The sequence below is a fragment of the Topomyia yanbarensis genome, chromosome 1 (genome assembly GCF_030247195.1).
Source record: "Topomyia yanbarensis strain Yona2022 chromosome 1, ASM3024719v1, whole genome shotgun sequence".
Taxonomy (NCBI): Eukaryota; Metazoa; Arthropoda; class Insecta; order Diptera; family Culicidae; genus Topomyia; species Topomyia yanbarensis.
Window position 1 is genome coordinate 98,892,294 of NC_080670.1, and position 16,663 is coordinate 98,908,956.

General features: G+C 37.8%; 1 protein-coding gene across 3 annotated transcripts in view; it reads right to left on the reverse strand.

Moving 5' to 3' along the window:
• LOC131682711 (homeobox protein homothorax-like) overlaps positions 1 to 16,663 on the reverse strand; it is a 904,179-nt gene that overhangs the window by 792,122 nt on the left and 95,394 nt on the right. For all 3 annotated transcript variants that reach the window (XM_058964749.1, XM_058966262.1, XM_058965417.1), the window contains exon 2: positions 3,581 to 3,831. In XM_058964749.1, the coding sequence (XP_058820732.1) occupies positions 3,581 to 3,831 (251 nt within the window). The remainder of the gene's footprint in view (positions 1 to 3,580; positions 3,832 to 16,663) is intronic.

Sequence of the window (16,663 nt, forward strand, 5' to 3'; positions counted from 1 at the left end):
GCATTTTAAAATCATTTGGCATCAAAAATGCAAATTCGATTTTGAAATTTTCACTTACTCCCCTCTTTGAGAATTTTTCATTTCAGTTTATATGGGAATTTGCTGAGAGTTGCACTCTTCAACCCGTAGCTCCGGAACCGGAAGTCCAATCAATAAAAATTCAATAGCAGCCGATGGGAAGGTTGATTTTAATAAATTCTGCAATGAATGTATAATGGTGAAAAAATTTCCAAAATGTGGCCACATCTGCTTGGATTTGTAGTACCAGGTCACTGACAGCCATTCAAAGTCTCTTTGGCCACATTAGCCATCATCATCGGTTCCGGAAGCCCCGGCGGAAGTATCCAAATTCAGAATAACAGTCACATCGGTTTCTCGGAGATGGCAAGACCGATTCAACCAAACTTATGAAATGAAAGGTGTTTTATCCCCATAAATGGCCCTTAAATTTCATCCCGATCCGACTTCCGGTTCCGGAGTTATTGGTTGTGATGTGCGGTCACAAAGCAAATTAGGATTCAAACCGATACTCCGATGAAAGCAAAAAGAATAAAAATTTCGCTAAAATGTCTCTCAATCAACTTACATTTGCAGTTCTAAGTCACTGACGGCCAACATTGACCACCATAGATGGTTCCGGAAGTGCCCGGGAAAGGCGACCATCTTCCAAAATAAATAAACTCACATCTGTTTCTCGGAAATGGTTGGGCCGATTTTCACAAACTTAGTCCCAAATGATAGCTATTTTATCCGGTCACATATAAAATTACCATATAAGCCAGAACTGAATTTTTTTTTAAAGGGGGAACGCCATAAAATTTCGGAAATCGAATTCGTATTTTGGATGCCAAACATATTTGAAATGCATGAAACGTCGAGATTTTATGTTACCTCGATTTTTTTTTGTGAAGACCGACTTTTTGGGACTGCCGATTTCGCACCTTTTTCAATTTAATATTAATATGGCTGTTTCTAAAAGTCTTCGTAAACAATGTTTGGTGTTTAGACCATTTGGGCATAAAGTGTCCTTCGTACACATGGTGCGAACATTACTCTGCTTCTCCAACTAGCTGATCAAGACGACCAAACTAAGTCTCGTACTGCTGTTTACTGATTCTGATGGTTAAAGTTTTCGATTTGGCCTTTGGAAAGACAACAAACGCAAGTGGTCTGTTACACTGACGGTTCTCTGATGGAGGGACGTGCCTGTGCTGGTGTCTACTGTCGTGAAATGAGATTGGAACAATCTCACTCACTGGGTAGATGCTGTACTGTATTCCAAGCAGAAATCTTTGCGATTATGTGCGGGGTACAATCGGCCTTTCAACTGAGTTTGTCCGGCAGAGTTATAAACTTCTGCTCCAATAGTCAGGCTGTAATCAAGGCCCTTAGCTCAGACAAATCACGGTCCAAGCTAGTGATCGCGTGCCGAACCCAAATCAAAGAACTAAGCATTGTCATTACTATCTACCTTGTCTGGGTGCCCGGACATTCCGGTATTACTGGAAATGATTGGGCTGACGAATTGGCTAGGGCAGGTTCAGCGATTAACTTCGTTGGTCCTGAGCCCGCGCTGCCAATTTCGACAAGTTCGATAAGAGAAAAAATACGGTCCTGGGCTTCGTCCGAGAACCGCAATTATCGGAGAAATCTACACACGTGTCGCCAAACAAAGGCGTTTTTAGAACAACCGTGCCCAGTGATTTCGAAAAATCTCCTGCATTTTTCGAAGTTCCACTGCGACATGCTGACCAGGGCTTTAACCGGCCACTGCAAACTCAATTATCACATGGCAACTATTCAGCGCGCTGAGTCTTTTTCATGTGATCTTTATGAATCCGACTACGGAACCTCATATCATCTGATATGCAACTGTCCAGCGGTAGCGCAATTGCGATTTCGAGTTTTCGGCCGTTCTTATATAGACGAAACCATGCTTGGACGACTGAAACTCAGAGACATACTAAAGTTTCTTATCCAATGTGGTAAATAGCTTTAGGCTTACTCGCAGGCAAATTGAACTACTTGTGAGTTTAACTTACCTGTTGTTTATTTTTGTTTTTGTGCTGTTATTTTCCCCACCCTTCTAATTCTACTTCCCCACACCCCCTTGTCATTTCCCTCCGCTCAGGAAATGATGAAAACACACGGCAGGGCACAAATCCCCGACTACATGCGGGGAACGTGCCATTTATGCCAATGTATTCTGATTCCTCGTACTACTGTTTACTGGTTCTGATGGTTAAAGTTTTCGATTTAGCCTTTTTTCTTTTACAAAACTTTAGAACTCGAATAATGATTTTTCCTCTATATAGTTGTCATGTCAAGTATAATAAAAAGTAATATATACATTCGAAAAATTTTAATAAATATGAACAACGATAAATTTCATGATTGAGAAAGGCACAATTGCACCGCTAGGTGGATTAAAATAGGTTTTTTGATTAAAAAATAGCTCTTTTTTCAATGCCGATAACATTTAAACGGGCAAAATTAGGCAAACAACTCGGTACACAAATTAAGAAAAGCACAACAAATGCTGGAAAATCAGAACTCCCCAAGGCGGCTCTCTATGGAAATACTCGAGTTGAAGTTTGTAGCATTCCATCATCAAATACATTACTATATATTACTATTAGTGAATGTGAAAGGGTTAAATTCGCAATAATTTGCCTTCCTTACTTTTGTAAGCACGTCTTAAGTAAATCAAAAGTTATAACTATTCAAAAACTCAGTGCATACGCCTGACACTACAAACTGACAATTCCGTTGCGCATACTTTACAACAATGGCGGCACAAGTGCAACCAAATGGCGAGTAATCAAATGCATGTTAGCATTTCAAAGTGACAGTTTTATTTTTTAAACACATTGAACTCTTGACATAAATGTCAGTTCTCAGTGCTTTTACTGAGAACCTGCTCAGGTCTCTTTTTCACATAGAAAAAAACCTTTTTGTTAGGGCTTTCAATACCACTCTCAAACATATATAAAAACTGTTCATCGATTGTAATAACAACTTACTAATATTTATACGTAGATATTGTAATGTACACAAGCGCACCAACATTGCACTCATATACATCAAAACGCAACTTAAGAAAATTCACTCAAAATTTTCAATACGAGGACTATAATTAAGATCTAATAGATTGATCATTGATTTTTCCATCACCCTATACTAAACCGCACCTCACTTTGTTGTCCTTAATTTAATATATATTATTATGTTTTTTTATAACCGCCTTTATCTTCTGGGGTGTATGCGACCGTTTTCTCGCACTCTTGTTCCACGGGTAATTATAGAGAGGAAGCATTCAATTTAGGTATATTGAAAAGCCTCTAATTTAAGAAGTTTTCACAATTTTAGAAGTTATAATTATAATTGCTGACGTTTGTTTCTTTTATGGAATAAGATAAGCGAATGATTTATTGCTGTTTCATACATTGTTAAACTAAACACTGCAAGTTACAGCATTACAATGTTTGCTGTGAGGAAAAGTTGTCAAATTGGTTTGATGAAATAGGCTGTCGTTATTTATGTTTGAAAGATGAATGGATGAAGCAAATCGATAACTTACCCATAAATAGCTTCTTTATCACGTTTATGCACATCTGGCTGCACTGCACCCATGTGACTTGTGGCTGGTGATACATGACTAGAGGTTCCATGATAACCATGAATGCCGACTGATGCAGCCGCAGCATGATTCATGTGAGGTGAATGATGAGGAGGTAATCCTGATAACCCTGGTGGCCTGTGACCAGCGTGTGGGTCATACATAGCAGCTGCGCTACCGTCCATTCCGTAGCCATGTAGGCCATCATCATACTGTAATGAGAAAAATAGAACAAAAAATGGAAATAAAATCCAATTACAAAACTAGTTTCAATATAGCATTCGTAGGTTTCAAAATTCTACTAGACGGTACATATTATGTATGCAACAAGTGAACACGTTTTTGAGCAAGTTAATATGACCAAAATAGCCTACCAGTGAGATGTTGCCGCAAATTTCTGATGATGATGATGATGATGATGGTCCCATCTCATACGCCCATAAAGGTAAGAACTGAACAATTTATCTAGAAGATTATCATTTTGACAAATGAAAAAACCAGCAAACGAAAAAAACGGACTGGTTACATTTTTCTCCAAAAGAACGTAGAATATAAATTTCGAATATTCCGCAAACAACCAAATTTTCATCCCGAGAAGCTACTTGATGGAATCTGGAATTGAGCCCATTTCTGATAATACTATGCAAGACATCTCCCGCCTGACCAAGACATCGGTACTACCACCTGTAACGTTGAAATGTAACGAGCCTAGTGGCAGTGCAAAGCCAAGTCGAATTATATCATCCACATCAAACCTTTCTATTTAAAGTACACATTAATCTAAAGTAATCCTGGGATATTCCTATCCGGGGACATCATAGATTGATCGGTAATGGATTCCAATATATTGTTTCATTATTGTTTAGTAACTTTTATAGACAAGTAAAAAAGATGGGTGGGTAATGTTAGAGACATAACCGGAGTGAAGTATAATACAGCCTAGTTAATACGAATGCTACAATTTTGACTATCTTCTGGTAGGTTGTATTCAAACCAGTTATTTTGTTCTTTCTAATGGAAACACCTAAATATCGGTACACGTACATAGAAATCTAAAATATTCAAACATATGTATCCTCATATGGTAACCCGGAAAGGATCACTTAATGAGATTGAAACAATTCACTTAGCAACAGCAGAAAATCGGATATACTTGTACCATTATTTCGCTATTTCCATTAGAAATACCGAAATAACTTATTTCAATAAAACCTTTCAGATATTAGAAAAAATGCTACATTCGTATTAAAAGTATAAAGTGTATGCTACTTCATTTCGGTTATGTCTCTGACAATATCTACCCATCCTTTTAATCTAAAATAGAAAAATTGTTTTGGAAACTTAATAATTGTATATCCTAAGGTGATTTAAAGCTACATTTTTGTGAAATCCCGACAGAAAACAAAATTAAGTGTTTCTCCCACGAGCTTTCTTTCCCGTTGTTGTTGTGAATTATGACCCTTTGTTGTGGTGAAGTATACCCCCGCACAAGTGCATTTTGCCCTGCCCATTTTTCAAAGCGTAATTTATAATTATTTTGAAACATTGCAATTTTTTGCAAAGCTTTATGATTGCAATTATAGGGGAAAATGTTGGTTAAAAGGTATCATTAATTAAATTCTCCTGACTAATATTGTATAACTAAGATATGATCATAATTCCTTAGGGGACGCGTTTTACCCCCTCTTTCCTAAATAATAATAAGCTCAAGCTTTAACCAAGCAAATTTCTTAGCGTGAAATTTTCGCAATAACCCTGCAATTGTCACGTATGATAATCGATAACGAATGCAGCACCAGGACATTACTTTTAATGGAGCTTTCCACTAGTTGAGCCGCGATGTTCGCAAGCAAAAAAGTAAAAGTAATTTAGCCGCATATATAATTAGCCCAATGTGAATGCAAAAATCCCGTCATGCATGAATCTGTTATACAATTAGTCTGGTTTTACGGATATTTATTTCGCTGTGTTTATAGCATGATGATATGTGAAACTTTTTCCCAGTTTGCCTCGAGGACCGAGTATTTTAGGTTTTCCCGGGTAGTGTAAAAATGCTCTATAAACTCGTAAATAAGCTTTACGAAATAACTCATCAAATCATCAACAGAAAATCAGCATCATATAAGCCAACACCGTCTCCTTTAACAACGAAACAACCAGTGTTTATCATATCGTCAATAGCACCCACACCCCATCGCCCATTGATTGTTTCAGCTCCGAAAGAAAGTTACTTTTTCTGTGGTGTGTCATCGTTGCATCTTCTGTGTATGCATGAAACAGGCACGCTACTACACTGTCGTTCCAAGCATATTTGTCCTATGTCACTTTTTATCAATTTTGAGTTTTCATCGCCAAACGTTATAAAATCATAACAGTTTTTGCAACCGACCGAGACGGTTGTGCCTCCAGGTGGAAGGTTTTGTTCTCGAGAGAGTGACGGAGTGCGAGACGCTGTATGCGTTATTGTGGGAGAGAGAGAGAGAAAGACCAGTTTGTTAAGTGTGAGTCGACAGTTGATACGTCGGAGGCGTGGTCAACGGCATCCTCGACAAGTGGTGTTTTGACAGCAAACCGCGGGTAGACGAATTTGCCTACCGCGGTGGCAGAAATCGACAGTGATCGTGCCTGTACACACAGAAAAAAATATAGTGTATTGGTGTCGTCGGGCAATTCTAATCGACGAGAGGGAAGCGTCACAGGTAGACCCATTTGCTCTATTTGTCTACCGCAGAAGTGGTACGAAGAATAAGGAAAACAAATGGCACCGAAAAGTGCCGCATCGACAGTGGGATTTTCGCAGCAAGCCACAGGTAGCCACATTTGTCTACCGAGGTGGTGGAAACGGAGAGAGCGCGCTTGTGGTGGTGATACCGACGAGCAGCTTAATCGGAGAGAGTTTTGAAGTGTTGCAGGTAGGACTATTTCTCTACTGAAGAAGCAACGCGACGAAGAAGGACAGCAAGTGTCACATTGTCAAACAACGGGCACCGAGTTTACAACGTAACACATGAGGTGTGTTCTACCGGTGTCTTCGTCACCTAATAGATAGCAGATAACAGGTATATTTTTCATTCCTTTTTGTGATAGTTTTTCTTATTAGGTAAAATGGATGAAGAGATGGGAGAACGAGTAACAGACCCTCCCCCTAAGCCTTATGCTGAAAATGTAAATCCGACTAGAATTAAAATTTACCCAGAGTCATCAACGGGACCATGGATTGTATTCATTAGGCGTAAAGCAAAGGCGCTAAATATCATTCAAATTTCTAAAGATTTGACTTCGCGATTCTTGGATGTAAAAGAGATCGTCAAAGTTAATAAAGATAAAATACGCATTGTCGTTGGTAGTTTCAAACAAGCCAATGCAATTGCTTCTTGCGAGCTTTTTACGCGTGAATATAGAGCGTATATTCCTTCAAAAGAAATTGAAATTGATGGGGTCATCACAGAATCGAGTTTGACTGTTGATGACTTAGTTAAGCATGGGGTTGGTCGTTTCAAAGACACCATACTGAAAGACGTAAAAATACTTGAATGCAAGCAATTGCATTCAGTATCACACAAAGGAGATAAAAAAGTTTATCGACTGTCTGACTCATTTCGAGTGACTTTCGCTGGGTCTGCGCTGCCCAACTATGTCATTATCGATAAGATTCGTCTCCCTGTTCGCCTTTTTATCCCTCGTGTAATGAATTGCCTTAATTGCAAACAGCTTGGCCACACAGCCACTTACTGTTCCAATAAGGCACGGTGTGGCAAATGTGGGGGTTGTCATCAAGAGGATACATGCAATGAAAATTCAGAAAAATGCTTAATGTGCGGAGAAAACTCACATGAGCTCCCTGCATGCCCCATTTATAAATTGCGTGAGGATAAAATTAAACGATCCTTGAAGGAGAGGTCTAAGCGCTCCTATGCAGAAATGTTGAAAAATGCTACCCCTAACCCCATCTTCTTAGAAAACACTTACACATCTCTATTTTCGGAACAGTCTGACTCTGACGGAGCGTGCGAAGGTACATCATTTGTTTTACCCGGAAATTCCAGAAAAAGAAAACAGTCTTCTTTTCCCAAGCTGCCAAGAAAGGGCCTTAAAATTTCTCCACCAATAGATAAACTGCGCCCAAAACCGAAAAATTCCGATTCAAAACCGAAATCAATTCCGCCCGGTTTTGGGAACGTACAATCCAAACAGAACACCATTACTGGAAATAATAAAATTTCGACTTCCTCTGAGCCTCAGCCGGGGGTAGGACTATTGAAATTTTCTGAAATTGTTGATTGGATTTTTAAAGCATTCAATATTTCTGAACCACTAAAGAGTATACTTTCAGCTTTCCTCCCAACAATCAGAACATTTTTAGAGCAGCTGATTGCTCAATGGCCCATCCTTGCAGCGATTGTATCTTTCAATGGGTAATTCACCTCCTCCAATGAAAGATTCCATCACTGTTTTACAGTGGAATTGCAGAAGTATCACACCTAAAATTGATTCCTTAAAAATTTTACTGCATAATTTAAAATGCGATGCTTTTGCTCTATGTGAAACATGGCTTACCTCAAACATTAATTTCAACTTAAATGATTTCAACATTATTCGCCTAGACCGAGACACCCCGTATGGAGGAGTGCTTCTAGGAATTAAAAAGTGCTATTCTTTCTATAGAATTAACATCCCCTTGTTTGTGGGCATTGAGGCTGTAGCTGTCCAAACGAACATTAATGTCTATCGCTTCTATATATATACCTCCCAAAGTTCAAATTGGACAACGTCAAATTTTTGAGGTAGTGGAATCCATGGCTGCTCCGCGTCTGATACTGGGAGACTTCAACTCGCACGGTGTATTGTGGGGTTCCCTCTACAATGATAATCGATCCTCTTTGATATACAATGTTTGGGACGAATTTAATATGACAGTTTTAAATACTGGCAAAACAACACGCATCCCCAGACCTCCTGCACGTCCAAGTGCATTAGATCTATCTCTGTGCTCGACATCACTTCGGTTAGATTGCACGTGGAAGGTTGTACCTGATCCTCACGGTAGCGATCATTTGCCAATCGTTGTTTCAATTAACAGTGAATTAGGCCTTACGAATTCAATCAATGTTCCTTATGACTTAACACGAAATATCGATTGGAAAACATACGAAACATTAATTTCCACTTCTCTTGCGTCGACAGAAGAGCTACCCCCTACCGAAGAATATGAATTCTTAGCGGGTTTAATTATTGAAGCAGCAGAACAAGCCCAAACGAAATGCAATCCTAGAATGACAATAAATAGACGGCCCCCTAATCCTTGGTGGGACAAAGAGTGCTCTGATGCATATGAAGCTAAACAAGTTGCCTACAAAGAAATTATGAAACAGAAAGGGGGTATACGTGAGAACTTTGAAAATTATTTCATTTTGCAAAACAAATTTGACAGTATACGTCGTGCCAAAAAATCTAGTTATTGGAGACACTTCGTTAATGGCTTGTCAAGAGAAACATCAATGAGTACTCTTTGGAACACAGCCAGAAGAATGAGGAATCGAAACGTGACTAATGAAAGCGAAGATTTTTCGAATCGTTGGATATTTAATTTTGCCAAGAAAATTTGTCCCGATTCTGCTCCTGCGCAGAAAATCACTCGCGATGCTCCCACAAGTAACGATTTCATAGATTCGCCTTTGACAATGATGGAATTCTCAATTGCACTCCTCTCATGCAACAATAATGCTCCGCGACTAGACAGAATTAAATTCAACTTGGTGAATAATCTGCCTGACCTAGCAAAAAGACGCTTGTTGAATTTATTCAATAAGCTTCTTGAGCAGAACATTGTCCCGCACGACTGGAGACAAGTGAGAGTTATCGCTATTCCAAAACCGGGAAAACCAGCCTCCGATCATAACTCGTATCGACCGATTGCAATGCTATCCTGCATCAGGAAATTGTTGGAAAAAATTATCCTACGACGTCTCGACAATTGGGTTGAGGCGAACGGCTTGCTATCAGATACCCAGTTTGGTTTTCGGAGGGGAAAGGGAACGAATGATTGTCTGGCGCTACTTTCGTCAGAAATCCAACTCGCTTACGCAAAAAAAGAACAAATGGCGTCTGTGTTCTTAGACATAAAAGGAGCATTCGACTCAATCTCCATTGATGTTCTCTCGGAGAAGCTACATCAATGTGGTCTTTCACCAATATTAAATAATTATTTATACAATTTATTGTCAGAAAAGCACATGCATTTTTCATATGGCGATTTGGCGACACTCAGAATAAGTTACATGGGCCTCCCACAAGGTTCTTGTTTAAGCCCCCTCCTCTACAATTTTTACGTGAATGATATTGATAATTGTATTGTCAGCCCATGCACTCTAAGACAACTTGCAGATGATGGCGTGGTTTCTGTTACAGGACCAAAAGCCTTAAATTTACAACAACCACTGCAAGATAGTTTGGATAATTTATCAAGTTGGGCTTTGAAGTTAGGCATCGATTTCTCTACGGAGAAAACAGAGTTGGTTGTTTTTTCAAGGAAGCGTGATCCAGCTCAGCTTCAGCTTCAGTTGGTTGGTAGAACGATAGCCCAAGTCCTGACTTTTAAATACCTTGGAATTTGGTTGGATTCTAAAGGCACATGGGGAGGCCACATTAGGTATCTAATAACGAAATGCCAACAAAGGATAAATTTTCTGCGAACAATAACTGGATCATGGTGGGGTTCTCATCCAAGTGACATGATAAGATTGTATCAAACAACAATACTTTCAGTAATGGAATATGGATGCATCTGTTTCCGTTCAGCTGCGAACACTCACATTATTAAACTGGAACGGATACAGTATCGCTGTTTACGAATTGCCTTAGGTTGCATGCAGTCGACCCATACGATGAGTCTTGAAGTACTAGCGGGAGTTCTTCCTTTAAAAGACCGATTCTGGGATCTCTCTTCTCGTTTACTCGTAATTGAAAATTTTGAAAGACTTGTCGAGCTTCAACCCCAAACCAGATTCATGACAGTGTATTTCAATCACATGTCACAAGAAATAACGCCTGCTAGGTATATTCCCACATACGTCAATATACTAGATATTCCTAAATCCTAAATTTATTCTTCGACACGTCCATGCAAGCAGAGATTCGTGGAATTCCGGATCATCTACGCTCGCGGGAGATCCCTAAAATATTCACAAGTAAATATCAACACATAGACTGCCTTAAAATGTTTTACACTGATGGGTCACGAATCAGTGAGGCCACTGGTTTCGGTATTTTCAACAATAATTTTTCAATTTCTCTCAAACTTGCAGAACCCGCCTCTGTTTATATAGCGGAACTAGCAGCAGTTCACTATAGTTTTCAAATAATTAATACTTTACCCCCGAACCATTACTTTATCCTCACTGATAGTCTCAGCACAATTGCAGCTCTACGCTCAAAGAGGATTGATAATCACGATCCATTCTTTTTGGGGAAGATACGAGAATCTCTGAGTAACCTGACAAGAAAATGTTATAAATTTACCCTAGTGTGGCTCCCCGCCCATTGCTCTATTGCGGGCAATGAGAAAGCTGATAATTTAGCCAAGATTGGTGCACTAGATGGTGAAATATATGAAAGACCCATCGCTTACAATGAATTTTATAGCGCTTCTCGACAGAGGACACTTGCTAGTTGGCAAACATCTTGGGACAATGGAGATATGGGACGATGGCTACACTCAATTATCCCTAAAGTATCAACGAAGGCATGGTTCAAAGGATTGGATGTAAGTCGGGACTTCATCCGTGTGATGTCTAGGCTCATGTCCAATCATTATACTTTAGATGCGCATCTCCGTCGTATTGGGCTCGCTGAAGGTAATCATTGTGCTTGTGGAGAAGGTTACCATGACATTGAGCATGTTGTTTGGTCCTGCACTGAATATCGTGAAGCCAGATCACAATTAGTAGATTCTTTACAAGTCCGAGGAAGACCAATCCTTGTTCCTGTTAGAGACATCCTGGCATATCGCGATCCTCTATACATGGAACTTATCTATCATTTTCTAGAAACAGCGTGTGTCAAAATTTAATTAAATTCGTCTCCTCATACTCTCATCCAAGGCTAATCATTCACCAATTAAAGTGTCCTAGAATATTTAGTTTTTAAATTTAGACAATAACAGAAAAAAAGTAAATAAATACACCCGAAAATACTAGATCAGTATGAAATACAACAATATAAGGAACAAAGCAAACAATAAAGTGATTTCAGTGTTAGTTTTAGACAAAGTACTAGTATAGTTAAAATTAGTCTTAAGGATTTTTGTAACGTGCTATGTAAAACAAAGAAACTGGCGTAAAAAGCTTTTGCAAATGCCGTGTCAAATAAACGTATGGAAAAAAACGTTATAAAATCAAGTATATTTTCATGTGTATATTTCAAATTGTAGGGTTTGTTCCGAAAATTTTAAAAAAAAAATTCAGGTCAGTTTGTCACATCGTGAAAGTTCCACGCATATCTGTCCTAGTGAAATATAATCTACGAAACATATATAAGATGAACGTCAATTTTTATTCTCTCTACAAATATAGATTAAAAGCGAAGCAAAACCGTGGTATTCCATTGCAGAACTTGGATTTGGTCCGGACTCCCCCCCGATTTTTTTTTACTTATTGAGAAATTTTAAATTAGTTTGAATTTTATATTAGTTTCAAACTCAAAATCTTCCAAACAAAATTTGACCAACAAAACTGATTCTTATTGAATAAAGTTATTACGTATTGCAATTTGTACAATATCCATTTTGAAAATTGAAATTTCAGACCCCTGCCGAAATTTTTTTCTGGATCCGCCCATGGTTCCGGAGTTGAGTAAAAGAATCAGATCACACGTGAATTTCCCTTATAAACCTTTTAGCCTTTCTCCTATAGAAAGGTTAGGCAATCACAGTAAATCCCCATATAAACTGATTCCACCATGTAAAATTTTTTAAAATGGGTGTTAAATTACTTAAATATGAAGGCCTGTAGTCGCTTTGATCACATTGGCCACCTAGGACGCTTATGATGCCCCGGAAAGCATTCCAATGTTCGGAGTTAATTTCACTTCTATTCCTCAGAAAATTCTTGACCGAATACCTTTATCTTCCAAACTTGAAATGATTGCTGCAATGCTTCAATTGGCTGCTATTGAATTTCATCCCGATCTGATTTGCGGTTCCTGAGTTACAGGGTGGTTAGTGTGGTCACATAGGAATTCCCCATATACCTGTACCATCATAATACATAAACGGTTAAAAACCACACAATGTGATTGTTGCAACTACTGACAACGAAGTTCTGACAATATTGCCCACATCGGCTCCCAAATGAACTTTATGTTGTTTTGGTTTCGATTTATTATATGCTACGCGAAAGTATCCCAGCATACTTAAAACTTTTTCACCGGATCCAATGACCGACAAATGTGCACATTTAATTTAATTTGATATATTTAGACGCGTCCACAAATGTTCAAGAAACTATGAAACAATTTTGAACAATTCCAGTCTTGAGAAATTCGATAGGAATAAATTCCTATTTTCAGGCCACTTTGTTCGTTTTTTGTTTACTTGCGATTTTAGTGTGGTATCGTTTTAAAGTGTATGTGGAAACCACGTGATGTATTTGGTTATGCGTAAAAATCACTATACTCTCTCCACTCTGTTCAAATTGACCATTTTCGCCTTTCTCACAAAAAGTTTATGCTCAAAATCGCAATCCCCGCGAATTATCGACTGAGGTAGGGTTTCTAGATTTTATCATGGCGTCGTTGGGGATGTGTTGAGAGGTGTTACCCACTGACCACCTCCCCCCGTCATCACCGCCTTAAACTCCATCAGATCACCTCATTACACCCCCTTAGACCATTACCCCATCCATCCCTAATAACTCCCTCTCTAACCAATTATCTTTATATCACATTTGACTCAGTTCGTCGAGCTCGGAAAATGTCCGTGTATGTATGTGTGTATTGTGCGAAGAATTTCACCTCTTTTTCTCAGAGATGACTGGACCAATTTGCACAAACTTAGCCTCAAATGAAAGGAACCTTCCCATCGGCAGCTGTTTTTATTGATTGGACCTTCGCTTCCGGAGTTACGAGTTGAAGAGTGCGGCCACTCAGCAAATTCCCGTATAAACTCAACTTAAAAATGCTCAAATGGGGGAGCAAAGGAAAATTTCAAAATCGAATTTGTATTTTTGATGCCAAATGCATGAAACGTCGAGATTTAATGTAATCTTGAATAATTTTTTGACTTATATAGGCATAGGTAGGGGTATGCAGCGAGAGGTCAAGCGATGTTTCAGTGTCGACACATAGCATCTGAAGATTGTGGCTGTCGATGCATTGTATGTATGTGAAAATCGTTCTGAATATGTAATATACATTTCCATCATTGTATTGAACATAACCAGCTATGGAATCGTAGTTTGGACAAATGAGAAAGGCACAATTGCACAACTAGGTGGATTAAAACAAGTTTTTCTTTACCCTTAAACTTTATTGCATGATAAAATTGTAAATTTTGTACCATAAAAACTACCAAAGATAATTGAACGCTTGTGGAATGATATTTACACTAGAGGCTAGGTTGGCGGCTATTTTTCGATAGCGCGTGAAAAGAGTTTTCAGTATCCGTACAGGTATTACATGTATCCACTAAGAGAAGTAATTTTTTAAATAATTTTTAATAAAATATGCGGTTGGGGTGAGTTGGCGGAGCTGCACGTGGGGCAAGTTGTCGGCAATGCAAAAAAGCCATCAAAAAATTTTATTTCTGAAATTCACTCCAAAGTAAGAAAATCTTTTTCTTGTGTATCTCGCCAATGTAGGAGACATTTATTCTGGCCAATTGCATGAAGAATTTCGAAAATTTGCTTTTGAATAGGGAGTAGGGGAATTGTGGGAAAAACCGACACTGTGGGTAAAACCGACACCCCACAACTTTGCCTAGAAATCAAATTTTTATTCATTTCATAATGATACATTATTATTAGTACGTTTATCTAGAGCATTTGAATAAAAATTGGATTTACGTTAGTGCGCCGAATATCAGAAAAATAAACAAAATATACGACAGCTGCGTTCATACTCGTCTGGATGTAAAATTTCGTTGATAGATTTTAAGGTTTTAACCGAACAAAAGCTTTTCAAATCACCCTATTTTTCTGTACCTATTATTATCGGCCTTTCCTATGATCAATTAGATGCATTGAAGACGAGTTTGAGAAATTCAATATTTTTAATTGCTTTTATAAAAAAATGTGCGCTGTTGGGGTAAAACCGACACCCTTTGCTTAGGGTAAAACCGACACGCTGTTAAGATGGTTGTGTTTACTTGCGATTCATTACAAAAGGCTGGGGATCTTTGTGACACTTCAATTACACTATTAGCACACTATAGTAATAGCTGAAATACACAGAAAAACTTTTATTGTGTTTATTTCTTATAAGTCTCTTTAAAAATCAAAAATTGGAATTTTTGCTTATCTAATTCTATCGAAGCTTTTGCTATTTCTCCAAAAAGCTCATCAAACCGAATTTCTAGTGTTTTCTTGGTTTGTCATAGACGAACTTTATCACAATGAGACAATGATATTATGTATACGCCAATAGATCGTTGATAATCAGAGTCCGAAAAATCAAATCTGAAAAAGATAGTTTTACTAAGAAATGTGTGTGTGTCACTTATAAGTGAATGAATCCAATTAGCAGAACGTAGAACGCTTGCAAATCTTCTCTTACGAAATAAAATGACACTGGAAGTTGCAATGATGTGCGCAAGGATTATTTGGAAATACTCATATCAATAAATAATCCTATAGCATAAAATACTCTTATTTCTAGTACTACGCTTTCGAACTATCTTCCCCTCTCTACATGATGAAGCAATAAAAAGCACATATTTTGCATCATACATACTCACACTTTATTAATCACGCATATATCTAATTTTTAATAAAGATAAAGATTTTAATAAAGTGGAGAGAAAATAAATTAAAGGGGGTGTCGATCTTACCCCTATAGGGTGTCGGTTTTACCCACAGTGCCTACAAAAAGTCACTTTGTTTTCCAAGTTTTACAACCAATAATTTTTAATGAAATTAATTTTTCGAAGCGCTGAAAAAATTAAGTCTTGTTAAGAATTTTCTGAAGAAGAATTGTGCATTAAAATTATAATTTTATTGGTTTTGTGGCAACTTAGAAAAAGTGTTAAGCTTAAGGTGTCGGTTTTAACCATAATTCCCCTACGCGTCAAAGTCAAAATGCCGAGGTATTGAAACTGAAATATAACAGCAAATGTCGGTTAATATACAGTTTTCTCGAAAAGACATTCAACACGTTCCAAAAGGACCTTTGAAGTAAGTGCATCTCCATTTGATTGCTTAGTTTTTGGCTTGTCCATACATACCGCACAGTGGCGTAGCCAGAAATTTGGTTTGGAGGGGGTTTTGATGAAAATCGCAATTTTTTTGAAAAAATGTTAAAATTTAATATGAGTTTGATAAATTATTGAAAACTCAAAAACATAAGTAGTCTAACAGATGTCATTCCAGTCTACAAACAAGAAGGATCAACATGGAACAGTTTTCAATCCTCTATAGATTATTTTCTTGTATAATATGTCAATGAAGTCAAAAATTACGATCTTTTAAAGTGGGATAAATGATCTAAAAAATTTTCAACGTTCAAGATCACCTAATATAATAATCCTTGACTTTGAAGGTTTGACAACTTCGGGAAGTTATCAACATAAAACAGCGCCTGCTTTGGTATAGAAATTTTAGTGATTAACTCTCATAGAGGTAATTATGGTGAATTAATTTTTCAAAAATATTAAGAGACATGGTGCCTTCAGCAAAGTTTTTGATAATGTCATTTCAAACAATTTTATTGAAAATATGAAGGCTACATGAATTCAACATATAGGGATTTAAATGGACTGGGCCTGCTATATTTCTTCTTAGTGAAGAAAAATTTAAGTGAAAACTATTTTTTCTGCGCTATGGATAAAATTGTTTG